At 51.5% G+C, this 17,003-nt stretch overlaps 1 protein-coding gene and 1 pseudogene across 2 annotated transcripts in view; both read left to right on the top strand.

Annotated features, from left to right (window-relative positions):
• morn2 (MORN repeat containing 2) overlaps window positions 1–17,003 on the top strand; it is a 129,181-nt gene that overhangs the window by 38,804 nt on the left and 73,374 nt on the right. For both annotated transcript variants that reach the window (XM_072504317.1, XM_072504312.1), the window contains one exon: window positions 2,022–2,128. In XM_072504317.1, the coding sequence (XP_072360418.1) occupies window positions 2,022–2,128 (107 nt within the window). The remainder of the gene's footprint in view (window positions 1–2,021; window positions 2,129–17,003) is intronic.
• On the top strand, window positions 10,461–13,333 carry LOC140420266 (dynactin subunit 2-like; annotated as a pseudogene).

Below are 17,003 nucleotides of genomic sequence, written 5' to 3'. Positions count from 1 at the left end.
GAGGCTATGGAGAGGGCACAGAAGAGGTTTACCAGGATGTTGCCTGGTATGGAGAGCAATAGGTTTGAGGAGAGGTTGGATAAACATTACTAGGGGACATAGGTTTAAGAAAAGAAGGGCAAAGTTTAGAGGAGATGTTCAAGGCAAGCATTTTACACAGAGGGTGGTGGATATCTGGAACTCTGCTGGAGGAGGTGGTGGAAGCAGGTACGATAGTGACAATTAACGGGCATCTTTACAAATACATGAATAGGATGGGAATAGAAGCATACAGACCCTGAAAGTGTAGAATGTTTAGGTTAGAGGGGCAGCAATGTCGCGCAGGTTTGGAGGGCTGAAGGGTGTGTTCCTGTGCTGGACTTTTCTTTCTTCTTTGTAAAGTCTTCCGACTGAAAGCCCAAGCTTCTCCGGCAGCGTCTCTAAACTCACGAATCGTCCCTCCAGAATCAGATCCATCATTCCTTTCGCTGTCTTGCCCTCCCAGCCTCTCAACCTGGCACCCAGCCTTGCCGGCTCGAATATCTGATTAGCACAAATCAGCGCCATCTTTGACACCGCTCCCAATTTAAAGTAGTAATTGTCTCCACATTTTCAATGTGGTGACCACCACTGGGTTTTATGGATTTTAGTAAGAATGAGGAGGTCTCACCTTCCACGTTGTGGGAAGCACTAAAGGTGGTCAACAGGCAGGAGATAATTTTGTTTAAAGCTCATAGAGATAAGTCTACCGAGAGGATTCCATCCTTGAGGTGACTCGTCAATACTCTGCTGCCCCAACAGCAGAGCTGTTAGCGGAGAGGAAGAAGTTTCAGATGGAGTTTGAGTTGAGGAAGGAGATGAGCCAGCTTCATTGTATGAGAGGGCGTTTTACGAGTATGGGGAGAAGGCCAGCCATTTGTTGGCTCACCAGCTGAGATGGCTTCTCAGGAGATAGTTCAGGTTAAGAACTCCAGGGAGGGTTGGTTTCTGCTCCAGAGCAGGTCAATTGGGTTTTTGAGACCTTTTACCGGGGGTTATACAAGTCTGACCCTCCGGAAGAAGATTCAACAATGGTACTGGTTTATACCGGCTGGGTTATACAATTCATCGTATAAGATTTGGGAGAAGAAGGGGGCGGAGACGTTTAGGGATTTGTTTGTGGAGAGTAGGTTTGCTGGGCTGGAAGAGTTGGTGGTGAAGTTTCAATTCCTGAGGGGAATGTTTTTAGGTATTTGCAGGTATGGAACTTTGTGCATAAGGGACTCTCTTTGTTTCCTCAGTTGCCGGCACCTTCATTATTGATAAGGTGCTGTCTCTTGATAAGATAGGGGAAGGAAGGATATCAGATAACGATGGAGAAAGCTTCTCTGGAGGAAGTAAAGGGGAAATGGGAGAAAGAATTGGGTTTGGCTTTGGAGGTGGGTGTGGAGCGAGGTTCTGCATAGGGTCAATTTTACCTCCTCATGTACAAAGCTCAGTTTGATTCAGTTTGAAGTGGTATGTAGGGCGCATTTGATCAAGGCACATATGAGTGGGTTCTTTTCGAGCTGCAGAAGGGGAAGAAGGATGATATCTTGGCCTTCGCCTCTCTGATAGCCCGGAGGTGAGTCTTGCTTGGATGGGGAGCATCGGCGCCGCCTAAGGGTTTGGCATGGTTGGGGGATTTGTCGTAATTCCTGTATTTGGAAAAGATAAAGTATCCAAATAGGGATCGGAGAAAGGGTTTTACCCTAGGTGGCTGCTGTTCATTACCTTCTTTAAGGAATTGGTTGTTATCAGCAATTAGGGGATGGTTAGGAAGGAGGGGGAGGGTTAAGGGTAAATATGGAATGGGGGGCTAGGTTGGGATATTTTTATAAAAATTGTACAAATTTGTTTGACAATTTTGTATGTTATAAATGAAAATGTTCTGATTAAAAATACGTTTAAAAAAAGGATAGTACATACGCTGGAGTGTCACTCTTATGATTTATTACATTATCTGAGTTGCTTATTCAGTCCAGCCTGGGAACCCTGCCCAAGTCAGCTATGTTTTTCTATAGAAGGGGAATGTACAAGAACTGAAGATGGCACTCTGGAGAGAAATGGATTTGGAACTCATATGACACCCAGTGGTATAATCTACACAGGGCAATGGAAAAATGACAAGGTAAGGGGTGTATTTAAACAATCCAGTGCCCATATTTGAAAACTAAACAATAACAAGCATGCGTGGCAGAGGTGTGATTACTGGCTTCTATATATTGACATAATGTTTGTTAATAAGGTTAAATATTTCAAAAAAGAGATTTTTTGTAAATTGATTACCTAAATGGGAAGGGAAATCTTACATGAGTACTTCCAATGACTGTTTGCATATTCAAACCAATCAATGAAAAACATAGCAACTGTTTGTAAAAATATCACGGGTGTGATTCAGCCAAAAGATTTATTAGGGTGCGATTCTCTGGCCTCGTTGTGCTCTCGCTCAAGCGAAACGAAGCCGGCAAATAGCGGGAGAGGCCGAAAATGAGAACCATGCCAGCCTCCATTTAACCAGTTCGCGATTTAACCGGCCCACTCCCATAGGCGAAATCGAGATCTCGCCGTCGCGTGGTGAGAAACCAATTATCACCACTTATGCCCTATTCCTATACAATTAATGGGAGCCACCCTATATCCAACGGCCTCCCGTGATTCAGCGGCCTCCCAGCAAGTGGGCGCGCTGGTGCCGATTAGTACTCGTTTTGAAAAATGTGAACATGGGGCAATGTCCACCTGCGACTGGGACAAGCTCCGCAGCGCCTCGGCCATTCCCAATTGAGAGCGGGACGTCCCGCGGAACCTCATCAAAGTCAGCCTGATACTGGGTGATATCCCCCTGTGAGTCAGACATTCTGCCGAGACCTTCAGCCATGGCCGTCACTGACTGTGCAATGCCTTGGGCACCTTCACTCATGATGCCGACGTCGTGCACCAGGCTCTCCACTGTGGTCGCCACCCTAGCAGTGTTGGCCTCGGTGCCACACATTGCCGGCGACACCTCGTGCGTCCGTAGTCTTTGGGACTCCTCCAAACGGCTATAGACCTGCTGGAGTGTCGGTGACATCTCCCTCTGAATGTCCTGGTCGCGCCCTAATGTCTCCATCAGCTCCGGGCTTCTGTGGGGAGCCAAGGAGGTGAGTAGCCATCTTTGCTCACAGGCAAAGAGTCAATGAGCGCGGGGCTTGCTGCCCCAGTGCTCTGCGGGGATGGGCTGCCATGGGGGGGGGGCAACCACACGTAACACCAACATGCCAACCCCTGGATCATGTGTACCCGTTCCAGGGCCAAAGCCTGTCTCTGCCTGTCTGCCCCACTGACCATCCATGACCCCCATCGACTGTCAAGTCTTCTGGCCGTGCGGCTGAAGGCTATTGCTAATAGAGAATTGGTAATCGTGGTTAAGTGAGCACGTCACATAACCCAAATGAATTCCCGTGGGTAAGTGGGCCATGCAGCATGTGGGAGTCATTGCCTAGCATCCCAATCACACCTTGATGCCTGGACACTGTGCTTAAACACTGCAGAAGGCAACACCACACATGTAGAAGCCAACATCCAAACACCCTGGGGGTGGGACCCAGCTCCAAGGACATGTCCACAGCAGGAGGGTGGGGAGTGCCACGGGAAGGGGGAGATGCCTGGAGAGATGGGCCAGGGGTTCGGAGGTCAGCCCGCATTGAGGAAGAAAGTGGCAGAAGCATCAGACTGGTTGTGCACAAGGGTGTTTATTGTGTGTAACAATTCCCCACTCACCCGATGGTGCCGCCTCCCCTCACTCTCTACGTACCTGCCCTCTCCCACTCCGACCCTATCCCCCTGGTGCCCTCAGTGATCCTCAATGTGCTTGGCCCTCCTAGCTCTACCATTAGGTGTGTTCCCAGGAGCACATCAGACAAGAAGGCAGCCAGCTGCTTACCTTGTCCCGTAGCCTACGGTGCCATTGGCACGAGTCCTTTCGGGGCTCTGGGGCTGGAGGGCCCATGGCTCACTTGTCAGCAGCACATGCACTGTTGTGCCGCCCTATCCGGTGTGCTGGCTGTGAGACGCAGCCTCATCAGAGGGGTGGAACTTGGGGGAGCTGGTGGCCACCACCACCACACCATGAGATGGGTCTCGTTTGGCACCCGGCGTCCCCTCCTCCCGCTCAGTGACCATAGGGCCCTGGGGTTCATCTTGGGATGGGGGGGGCAGATGGTTTGAGCCCCGGATGCTTCTGCATCATCTGGCTCTGCCAACCCTGTCAGTTCCCCATGGTCCACTCCATCATGTCGATGCACTCAGCAATGTTCCTCAGCGACTGAGACATACTCTGCAGCGCTTCAGCAATGTCCACCTGCGACTGGGACAAGTTCCACAGCGCCGCGGCCATTCCCAATTGAGAGCGGGACATCCCGCGGAACCTCATCAAAGTCAGCCTGATACTGGGTGATATCCCCCTGTGAGTCAGACATTCTGCCGAGACCTTCAGCCATGGCCTTCACTGACTTTGCGATGCCTTGGGCACCTTCACTAATGATGCTGATGTCGTGCACCAGGCTCTCCACTGTGGTCGCCACCCTAGCAGTGTTGGCCTCGGTGCCACACATTGCCGGCGACATCTCGTGCGTCCGTAGACTCCTCCAAATGGCTATAGACCTGCTGGAGTGTCGGTGACATCTCCCTCTGAATGTCCTGGTCGCACCCTAACGTCTCCATCAGCTCCGGGTTGACCTCTTCCACAGGCTCAGCATCAGGCTGGGACCCAGCTGGGTCCTGGGATCCAGCAGACCTCCTGGGGGTTCCTGCCTCCACCTGATGTACTTCAACAGCTGTGTGGTGCTCACCAGATTGTGCCCCAGAAGTCTGACCACTAACATTTCCCACCGAGGTGCGTGTATCTGCGCTGGTGGAGAGTGGGGATGACGGCTGTGATGCCTCAATCGTGTTTTCCTCTGAGCGCTCCTCCAAGGTGTTCTCCTGGGAGGCTAGTGAGGGGGCCACTCAGGATGGGCCATCGGCTGGAGGACCTGCGGGAAAATGGACATGTGGTCAGTGGGAGAGATGGGTCAGTCAGTGAGGCAATAACAACTCAAGTTTGACAGGCCTTTGGCTGGAGCCTGGTGGTTCCTCACCACTGTGGTGTATGCCAGCCTCTGCATTGGTGACTGCTCTGTTCTCGGCCAGCCCAGTCACCTCCAGGGCCTGCTCCGCAAAGTGGTGAGGATTCTTATGTCTAGCACATCACTGTCAGTCTGGGCCCTCTCCCGGCGATTGTGGGAGAACTTATCCTGAGGAGACACAGAGAGGGCATCATTAGCCACATGCGTGGTCCACAGTGGTGGGAGGGGGATGTGCAGGAAGGGTTGGGGGAGTTGAAGGGAGAGGTGGGGGTGGAGGGTGGGTTGAGGGCCGCATGGCGGGTTGGGGGGGTAGATGCTCGCATGGGGGTGGAAGGTCTCCGGGTGGGGGGGGTGAATTGGTGTCTACTCACTCATACTGCTCGGTGCAGGCCGTTGACCTTTTTCTGGCACCGGAGGCCAGTCCTCCTGGAGGCCACTCCCGGCACTCACAACTGCTGCCACCTCGTCCCAGGCAGCACTGGCTGGTCTATGGCTGACCCTCTGGGACCCTCGGGGGAACAGGACATCCCTCCTGGCCTCCACTGCGTCTAGGAGCTTCCCCAGGTCTGCGTCCCTGAAGCTTGGGGCCAGTCTCCTGGGCGGTATTGTTGTGAGCTGGCTGAGGTTGGCTGAGCAAGTGTTGCTTAAGCGCTGCTCGACCTTGTTTTTAAAAAAAATATTTTTATTCAACAAATTTTCAACATTTTCAAAATACAACACCCAAACAGCCCCAAGTAACCCCCAAACAAACAAACAAGACATTCCCCCCCGCTCCCATCCAACAGTCAACAGTAACCAATTCCCAAAAATGCTTAATAAACAAACCCCAACAATTGTGGAACCCCTCCTTCATCCCCCTCAGCTTGAACTGTACCTTTTCTTAGGTCAAAAACTCCAGTAAATATCTTTGCCATGTCGAGGCGCAGGGTGGAGAGGATGACTTCCACCCCAACAAAACCCGCCTTTGAGCGATCAATGAGGCGAAGGCTAAGACATCTGTCCCAGTGCCCACTCGCAGCTCGAGCTGGTCCGACACCCGGAATATGGCTTCTAGGGGGCCGGGCTTCACATCCACATGTTAGGTCCCTGAAACTGTCCTGAATACCGACCTCCAAACATTTTCGAGTTTCGGACAGGACCAAAACATGTGAACATGATTCGCAGGACCCCTTGAACAACTGGCTCATCCTTGGTTTAGTGAGGTGTGCCCTATACACTACCTTCATCTGCCCTGACCTAGCCCTCAATTTAAAGTGCAGTCTAAACCAGCTAACTCCCCGAATACTTTCCTGGGACCATTGGGAGCGATGCCATTGCCAGCACCCGCAACCCTAACTCCCTGCAAGAGCCCGCCTCCTTCCTTCCCACAGAGCCCTCCCCTACTTGCACCATCCTTTTATCATTTTTTTTCATAGAATGTACAGTGCAGAAGGAAGCCATTCGGCCCATCGAGTCTGCACCGGCTCTTGGAAAGAGCACCCTACCCAAGGTCAACACCTACACCCTATCCCCATAACCCAGTAACTCCACCCAACACTAAGGGCAATTTTGGACACTAAGGGCAATTTATCATGGCCAATCCACCTAACCTGCACATCTTTGGACTGTGGGAGGAAACTGGAGCACCCGGAGGAAACCCACGCACACACGGGGAAGATGTGCAGACTCCGCACAGACAGTGATCCAAGCCGGAATCGAACCTGGGACCCTGGAGCTGTGAAGCAATTGTGCTATCCACAATGCTACCGTGCTGCCCACTGACATTCTCAGCATTTGCCCCCAATAATAGTAAAGCAAGTTTGGGAGGCCCCTTGTGCCTTCCCCTTTGCCTCAGCATCCTAATGCTGGAAACCTTCCCCCCCCCCCCCCCCTTGTGCCTTCCCCTTTGCCTCAGCATCCTAATGCTGGAAACCTTCCCCCGCCAAATGAACGAGCAGATCAACTTATCCACCCCCTTGAAGAACGATTTAGGTAGAAAGACTGGCAGACAGTGGAACAAAAATAGGAACCGCAGCAACACATTCATTTTGACAGCCTGCACCCGGCCTGCCAATGACAAAGGAAGATTGTCCCACCACGTCAAATCAGCCTTCACCCTCCCACCAAACTGGTAAAATTAAACTTCCGTAGTTCTGCCCAGTCCCGAGCCACCTCTATCCCCAGATACTTAAAATGAGATGTCGCCAAGGGGAATGGCAACCCTCCCACCCCCGTTCCCACTCCCAGTGGGGAGACCATGAAAACCGCACTTTTCCCTTGGTTTAACTTGTACCACGAGAATTTCCCAAACCTCTGATGCAGCTCCATTATATCCCCCATTGATACCTTCGGCTCCGAAATGTACAGGAGCAGATGATCTCCATATAGGGACACCCTATGTTCTACCCTATCCCACACTATCCTCTTCCACAACCCCAAGCTCCTTGGAGCAATGGCCAAGGGTTCTATAGCCAATGCAAACAGAAGGGCGACTTAGGGCACCCCTGCCTCGTGCCTCGATATAATGCAAAATAACCCGAGTTTGAATTATTCATGCGCACACTTGCCCTTGGTTCCTTATATAGCAGCCGCATCCATGCCCCAAAGATCGGCCCAATCCCAAACCTCTCCAGTACCACCATCAGATAACCCTATTCTACCCGATCGAATGCCTTCTCTGCATCCAGAGCCACCACCACTTCCATCTCCCTTCTCTCTACTGGAGAGAGGACTACATTCAACAACCTACTCACTTTCTAGAACAACTGCCTTCCCTTAACGAACCCTGTCTGATCCTCTCCGATCACCTTCGGGAGACACCCCTCCAGCTTTAATGCTAACACCCTTGCCAATATTCTGGCATGTACATTCAGCAGAGAAATGGGTCTATACAACCCACACTCCACCGGGTTCTTATCTTTCTTTAGCAGCAACGGGATGGAAGCCTGCCCCATCGTTTGTGGCAAGACACCCTTGTCCATCGTGTCTTCACCCACGCCCACCATCAACGGAGCCAGCTTTTCTTTAAATTTCATATAAAATTCGGCTGGGAACCCGTTAGGCCCGGCAGCTTTCCTTGCCTGCATCCCCCCCAATTGCCTCCTTCACCTCTTGCACCCTCACAGACTCTTCCTAGCCCGCCCTATCCTTCTCTCCCTACCTCAGATACTCTAATCCATTCAAGAACTCCCTCACCGTCCGTTCCTCCTCTGGTGGCTCCCACCTATATAGATTTCTATAAAATTTTTCAAATACTTCATTAATCTGCTCCGGATCCACCACCAACTTCCCCGCCTTATTCTGTATCCAAACCTCTACCTCTCCACTGTCTCGCTCTAAAGTTCGCCGGCCAGCATGTGTCCTGCCTTCTTCCCGTACTCATATACCGCCCCCTTCGCCTTTCTCAGCTGACGTACCGCTTTCCCCGTGGACAGTTGATCGAACCTCACTTGTAGCTCCTTCTTAACCAGGAGACCCGGGAACGTGCCCTTTGCATACCTCCCACCTACCTCCACAATCTCCTCTATCAGTCTTTGGCATTTTTCCCTCTCCACCCTGTCTACCTTAACCTTAAACAAAGTCACCTCCCCCATTACTACCGCCTTCAACACCTCCCAGACCCCGATTGCGAGGCCTCCCTCATACAATTAAACATTGCATACTCCTCGATCATCTTCCCAATCTTCTCACAGAAGCTCTGGTCTGCTAATAACCCCACATCTATTCTCCACCTCGGCCTCTGAGCAACCCCCTTTTCCTATCCATCCAGTGTGGGGCATGATCCAAAATTGTGATTGCTGAGTACTCAGATCTCTGAATCCCAGCCAGTAGCGTCTTTTCCACCACGAAGAAGTCAATTCTTGCATACACCTTGTGTACCAGGGAGAAAAAAAGAATACTCCCGCACCACTGGATGTAGGAACCTGCATCTATCTACTCCTCCTAGCTCCCCCATAAGATCAGCCAATGCTTTTGTGCCCCAGATTGGGACAGCGAGCAGGGCTGGGACTTGTCCACCTTCTGCTCCAACAGCATGTTCCAATCGCTCCCTCCTATCAGCTCATGGGTATCCAGGTCCGGGATAGCACCTATCGCCTACTTTGCAAACCCCACATCATCCCAGTTGGGGCCGTATGTGCTCACTAATGCCACCAACCTACCCTCCAGTCACCCACCACTACTACATACCTACCCCTCTGGTCCCCCACCACCTTCTCCATCTGAAACCATACCCTCTTACCTACCGGTACCCGCCACACCCCAAGCCCTACGGTCAAACCCCGAGTGGAATACCTGACTCACCCAGCCCTTCCTAAGCCTCACCTGATCTTTCACCCTCAGATGTGTTTCCTGAAGCATCAATACATCAGCCTTTAAGCTCTTCAGATGTGTGAAAACCTTTTATCTCTTCACCAGCCCCCTAACCCCCTCATGTTCCACATTACTATTCTGACTGGGGTTCTCTCGCCGCCACCCCCCGTCCCCCACTTTCACGCCTCCCGCCTCCCAGGCCCATTGCAACCTGCCCCCCCCCCCCCCCCCCCCCCCCCCCCCACACACACACACACTCCCGTTCACTAGCCAAACTCTGCTTGCTAGTGCGGGGCCCCTGCTCGAAACCCCTCCTCCCAATCCCAGGAACACAAAAAAAAACAACGATCCTCACCAAAGCTAGAGCACATATCCTTCAAGCCCAAAGTACTTATAAGAAAAACTATAAACACAGCTAGACTACCCTACCACATTCAACCAACCCCAAGAGCCCTACTTTCCCACCACACAATGCACAACTGTAAAACCCTATAAACGTAAAAACAAAGACTAAGCCCAGACCCCTTCCCCTCAATCCAGATCTCATTTCCAATCCCATCTCTCATTTCAGTCCCAATCCTTAGGCCTTCACGAAAACTTCCGCAGCCTCCAACGTTCTAAAGTAGAAATCCTTCGAGTTGTATGTTACCCTCGACTTTGCAGGATAGACCACACCAAACTGCACGGCTTTGTTTCGAGTGCCACCTTCACCCGTCCAAAGGCCACTGGCCTTCTCGCCAAATCCATCGTCAAATCTTGGTAAATTTGTATACCAGCACCCTCCCACTTCACCTCTCGCCTTTGCTTCGCCCAATTTAGGACCTTTTCCTTGGTATGATACTTATGGAAGCAAAGTATAAATGCTCTTGACGGTTCATTTGCTTTCGGCTTCAGCCTTAGCGACCAATGTGCCCTGTCCAGCTCACATCAAGATTGTTCTTCCGCCTTCCCATCAACTCCGGCAGCACCTTTGCAAAGTACTTGGTCGCCTTGGGCCATTCAAGCGGGTTTATTATTAATTGGCCCGTTTTTAAACCCCAAGAAGCGGCTCCAGTGGCCAGGTACCGAATGGCGGATCTCAAGTACGCCAACCTGCTGGGCATCGCCTTCAACGAGCCCGACGTCTACGAAACCAGCAACCTGCCCGAGAAAGACCAGGCGCAGTTCGTAACGGAGGAGCTGAACAGCGACAGCGTGGATCACATCGTGGTGAATCCCAATGCTTTGTACAACATGTTTAAAGACAAACATGTCATAAGAACTAGGAGCAGGAGTAGGCCATCTGGCCTCTCGAGCCTGCTCCGCCATTCAATGAGATTATGACTGATCTTTTGTGGACTCAGCTCCACTTTCCGGCCCGAACACCATAACCCTTAATCCCTTTATTCTTCAAAAAACTATCTATCTTTATCTTAAAAACATTTAATGAAGGAGCCTCAACTGCTTCACTGGGCAAGGAATTCCATAGATTCACAACCCTTTGGGTGAAAAAGTTCCTCCTAAACTCAGTCCTAAATGTACTTCCCCTTATTTTGAGGCTATGCCCCCTAGTTCTGCTTTCACCCGCCAGTGGAAACAACCTGCCCACATCTATCCTATCTATTTTAACTTAATAATTTTATATGTTTCTATAAGATCCCCCCTCATCCTTCTAAATTCCAACGAGTACAGTCCCAGTCTACCAAACCTCTCCTCGTAATCCAACCCCTTCAGCTCTGGGATTAACCTAGTGAATCTCCTCTGCACACCCTCCAGCGCCAGTGCGTCCTTTCTCAGGTAAGGAGACCAAAACTGAACACAATACTCCAGGTGTGGCCTCACTAACACCTTATACAATTGCAGCATAACCTCCCTAGTCTTAAGCTCCATCCGTCTAGCAATGAAGGGCAAAATTCCATTTGCCTTCTTAATCACCTGTTGCACCTGTAAACCAACATTTTGCGACTCATGCACTAGTACACCCAGGTCTCTCTTCACAGCAGCATGTTTTAATATTTTATCATTTAAATAATAATCTCTTTTGCTGTTACTCCTACCAAAATGGATAACCTCACATTTGTCAACATTGTATTCCATCTGCCAGAACCGAGCCCATTCACTTAACCTATCCAAATCCCTCTGCAGACTTCCAGTATCCTCTGCACTTTTTGCTTTACCACTCATCTTAGTGTCGTTTGCAAACTTGGACGCACTGCCCTTGGTCCCCAACTCCAAATCATCTATGTAAATTGTGAACAATTGTGGGCCCAACACTGATCCCTGAGGGACACCACTATCTACTGATTGCCAACCAGAGAAACACCCATTAATCCCCACTCTTTGCTTTCTATTAATTAACCAATCCTCTATCCATGCTACTACTTTACCCTTAATGCCATGCATCTTTATCTTATGCAGCAACCTTTTGTGTGGCACCTTGTCAAGGGCTTTCTCGAAATCCAGATATACCACATCCATTGGCTCCCAGTTATCTACCGCACTGGTAATGACCTCAAAAAATTCCACTAAATTAGTTAGGCACGACCTGCCCTTTATGAACCCATGCTGCGTCTGCCCAATGGGACAATTTCCATTCAGATACCTCGCTATTTCTTCCTCGATGATAGATTCCAGCATCTTCCCTACTAATCCGCCAGGACCACCCCAGAGTCTAGTGAATTTTGGTAAATTATCACTAGTGCATTTGCAATTTCCCTAGCCATCTCTTTTAGCACTCTGGGATGCATTCCATCAGGGCCAGGAGACTTGTCTACCTTTAGCCCCATTAGCTTGCCCATCACTACCTCCTTAGTGATAACAATCCTCTCAAGATCCTCACCTGTCATAGCCTCATTTCCATCAGTCACTGGAATGTTATTTGTGTCTTCCACTGTGAAGACCGACCCAAAAAACCTGTTCAGTTCCTCAGCCATTTCCTCATCTCCCATTATTAAATCTCCTGATGTGTCAGCACCAAAGACATCGACTTCTCCGATCAGAGAAGCAAGGCCAGGAAAACCGGTTACGAGTCTGCTGATTATGAGATTCAAGCAGAAACACCAGCGCCTCCTCCACGAGATGAAGGAGCTCGCCGAGGAAGTGGAGCAGATTAAGAACTCGATGAAGGAGTCTGCCTCCGAGGAGAAGCTGACTCCTGTGGCGCTCGCCAACCAGGTGGCCAGCCTGAAGCAGCACCTGGTTGCCCCGCAACTGGAGAAGGTGCTGGACCCCAACGCCACCATTGACCTGACGGATCCGGAGGGTGTGCTGGTCAAGTGCCTGCTCACCCAACTCGACGTCGCCAAGAGCGGGATAGGACCCACGCAGCTGGCAGGCAGATTCCCCGGCAGCGCCGGAAAGAGCAATGTGATCACCTACGAGCTGTACTACGAACCAGAGCAGACCAGGTTCACCCAGAAAGCGAAGGTAGCGGAACTGGAGAAGCGACTGGCGGACCTTGAGGCAGCGGTGGGGACCTGCTCCAACAGACAAAACTCACTGAGCATTCGACTGCAGGGAACGTGTCTGATGGGCACCTTGGAGGTTCCGCAGAGCAAAGTGAGCACCATGGACCCGGTGACGCTGGACCCGGTGGAAGCCCGACTGCAGAGCGTGCTGGCCAAGCTGAATGAGGTTGCCAAACACAAGGCAGCAACGAGGAAGCGGAGACTCAGAGCAAGGTCGCCGAGCTCTAAGACCTTGTGCAGAAGTGGGACGCCCTGGCCACCACCCTGCCATAGGTTGTGGAGAGGCTGGTGGCCGTGAAGGACCTTCACGAACAAACCATGCAGTTTGGGCGGCTGTTAACCCACATGGACAGCACGCGGCAGACGATCGTAAACATCATGAAGGAAAACTCCACTCTCTTGACGCAGGTGCAGAAGACCATGAGGGACAACTTGGTGGTCGTTCATGTGAACTTCGTCAGCCTGGACGCTCAAATGAAGAAACTGGCGGCTTGAGACTAACTCCATCCCTCCCCCCACACACCCCCAACCCGCCCGGCCAAAACTGCATGCCACCGGTCCCAGCTTGTAACCCCCCCGGAACGGGGTCCCCCACCCTGCCTCTGGAGAGCCGACCTTCGGTTTACCCCCTATCCACCCCAGCTCCTCGGCAAACCGGGGAGAGAGGGTGCGGCCGGCTCCATGTCCTCTTCTTCCAGAGACCTTTATTTAATTACTGTAATAATCTTCATCCAGTTCATTATTCCAGCCCACCCCTCTGCCCCCTCCCACCCACCCCTCTAACCCCGCCATCTATTTAACCAGGAGGAGAAGGAGTGAGTTGAAGGGAGCTCTTTTCTCCTCTGCGCCCCCTCCCCCGGGCATGTATCAAGTGCCCCCCCACCCCGGTGTAATTCCGGGCCCGGGTGAAGTAGCTCGCCCCCTCACTCGTGTGTCCCCCACTCCCCCCAAACTTGTTTGTGACCAGGTGAAAATAAAAAGGTTCCTTTGCCCGAATAAAAAAAGCCAAAACCTCGAGCAGGATCTTCCCATTGTGCGATCTCCGCCTACATGTCGGACTGGATTCTCCGATCCCTGACACCGAAATCGCATTCGGCGACACAGCGGAGAATCCCCAATGACGCCAAAATCGGGGGGGGCAGCGGCACTTTTGCGACGCTCCGCCCCCTGAACAGCCTCCGAACGTTAGCTGAGGCCTGCCCCACGATGCTCCATTCCTGACGGCGTGGGACACGTGTGGTCTCACCCGTTGGGAACTCAGCGTGGCGTCTGCAGACTCAATCCAGCACCGCCACAGTCGGGGGAGGGCTGATCCGTGGACAGAGGGGAGACATATTCGGGGCTGGGGGCACTGTTGTGGGGCGGTCTGGGGCACGCGAGCTGGCCGAAGGCGGGGGTCTATTTCGCGGGCCAGGTCCGCGGGCTGCGTCCACCGTGAAGCACGGCGCGGCCACTGCAGGCCGCCGGCGTGCGCATGCACGGCCATGGACCCGGCAACTCTCCAGGCCGTATCGGCAGCTAGAGCTGGGAACTCTACGCTGCCTGGCTGCTAGTCCCCTCGGAACAGGGAATCGGTGGCCATTTTGCTCAGTTTTCCTGGCGTGCCACTGTTTCCACGCAGACGTAAGACTTAGTTTCCAGAACGGAGAATCCAGCCTGTCATCACCGGAAGTCCCCTGTTCGGCGTTGTTAGCGGGGGAGCTGGCGAGTGCCGTGCAGGCGAATGAGATGGAGAGCCCTCATTTGCAGCGAGAAACGCGTGGGACTTCGTTAAGTGGACCAGTTAGCATTGACTAGCGTTGCTGGGCCGAGTGCCGGGAATCTCACGGCAGTTCCCGCTCACTATCACACTTGGAAATCTTTCCGGAGAATTGCGCCCCAAGTGTCATTGTGGGCGGGTTTGGGGGGGTGTTTATCTCTGGCTTTCTGGGTGAGATCCACAACGCTATTCAACCACACTTAGTCAAACTTAGTCATTTTCTTGGGCCTTGGGGAGTTTCTCCCCAGTCAAGCCCAGACTTGGAAATACTTTCAACATTTCATCACTGGGAGCTGAACCGGCTCCTCAGCGATCGGGGCACTATTTTGAAAGGGTGCCCCAATCTCTAAATGAGCTTGAGGGTTCCCCCCACCCATGGGCAATGTCACCCACCCACACATGGACATTACCCGTAAACCCCCCCCCCCCCCCCCCCACACCCTCACCAAGTGAGGACACCGCACTATGGGGTCACTGAGGGCTCTTCCCTTTTCAGGCCTCCCCAACCCCTCTTTTTGGCCCCTCCCTTTTCACAATCCCCACCCTTCACCCGCCCAATCACCTTTCAGGCCCAGACCCTTGGCTGTGCTACCCAGGCACCCTGGCAGTGCCACCCAGACTCCCTGGCAGTCCCAGGGTGGCGGTGCCAGGCTGGCAACGCCAAGCTACCCAGGTGCCAGATGGAGAGCCAGGGAGCCACCCTGCCCCATCCCCAACCATCCAGGGGTCTCCAAAGACTTGGAAGACACCTCCGGTGCCATTAGGTACAAAACGGCGCCTGGTCCTCACTTCACTGACGAGGCGTTACTTCCCAAGCCCCAGGAGGATACGGCGCAAGCATATTTAAATGAGCCGTACGGACCTCAAAGGTAGTAATCTCAGGATTGCTACCAGTGCCACGAGCTAGTCAGAGTAGGAATGTCAGGATAGACATGGATGAATGCGTGGCTCGAGAGATGGTGCAAGAGGGAGGGATTCAAATTCCTGGGGCATTGGAACCGGTTCTGGGGGAGGTGGGACCAGTACAAACCAGATGGTCTGCACCTGGGCAGGACTGGAACTGATGTCCTAGGGGGGGTGTTTGCTAGGGCTGTTGGGGAGAGTTTAAACTAATGTGGCAGGGGGATGGGAACCGATGCAGGAAGTTGGAAGGTAGTAAAACAGGGACAGAAACAAAAGGCAGTAAGGGGGAAAGTGTAAGGCAGAGAAGCCATAGTCAAAAATCAAAAACGGCGACAGTACAAGGTACAGTGAAAGGGGAGCTCAGTGAATAGGACCAGGAATACTAAAAAGAATAAAACGGGAAGTAAAGACATTAATGGTAAGCGACGCGGCAGGTTGTTACATGAAGATATGGGTTCAACGACAAGGAAAATTAGGAGAAAAGTTAAGAGGAAATATAACTTAGGAGAGGTTACTGATCAAGGTGTTAAGATTCAGAACAGAGGTAAAAAAGCCAACATAAGTGTACTTTACCTGAATGCTCGTAGTATTCGGAATAAGGTAAATGAGTTGGTGGCGCAAATCATCGTGAATGACTATGATTTAGTGGCCATTACTGAAACATGGTTAAAGGATGGTCACGACTGGGAGTTAAATATCCGAGGGTATCAAACTATTCGGAAGGACAGAGTGGATGGTAAGGGAGGTGGTGTAGCTCTGTTATTTAAGGATGACACCCGAGCAATAGTAAGGGATGACATCGGTGCTATGGAGGATAAGGTTGAATCCATTTGGGTGGAAATCAGGAATAGTAAGGCGAAAAAGTCACTGATAGGAGTAGTCTATAGGCCACCAAATAGTAACATTATGGTGGGGCAGGCAATAAACAAAGAAATAACTGATGCATGTAGAAATGGTACAGCAGTTATCATGGGGGGATTTTAATCTACATGTCGATTGGCTTAACCAGGTCGGTCAAGGCAGCCTTGAGGAGGAGTTTATAGAATGTATCCGCGATAGTTTCCTAAAACAGTATGTAATGGAACCTACGAGGGAACAAGCGGTCCTAGATCTGATCCTGTGTAATGAGACAGGATTGATTCAGGATCGCATAGTTAGGGATCCTCTCGGAAGGAGCGATCACAATATGGTGGAATTTAAAATACAGATGGAGGGTGAGAAGGTAAAATCAAACACTAGTGTTTTGTGCTTAAACAAAGGAAATTACAATGGGATGAGAGAAGAATTAGCTAAGGTAGACTGGGAGCAAAGGCTTTATGGTGGAACAGTGAAGAACCTTCCAAGCAATTTTTCACAGTGCTCAGCAAAGGTTTATACCAACAAAAAGGAAGGACGGTAGAAAGAGGGAAAATCGACCGTGGATATCTAAGGAAATAATGGAGAGTATCAAATTGAAGGAAAAAGCATACAAAGTAGCAAAGATTAGTGGGAGACTAGAGGACT

The sequence above is a fragment of the Scyliorhinus torazame genome, chromosome 1 (genome assembly GCF_047496885.1).
Source record: "Scyliorhinus torazame isolate Kashiwa2021f chromosome 1, sScyTor2.1, whole genome shotgun sequence".
NCBI lineage: Eukaryota > Metazoa > Chordata > Chondrichthyes > Carcharhiniformes > Scyliorhinidae > Scyliorhinus > Scyliorhinus torazame.
The sequence above is the reverse complement of the archived record's forward strand: the minus strand, read 5'-3'. Positions and strand labels throughout refer to the sequence as shown.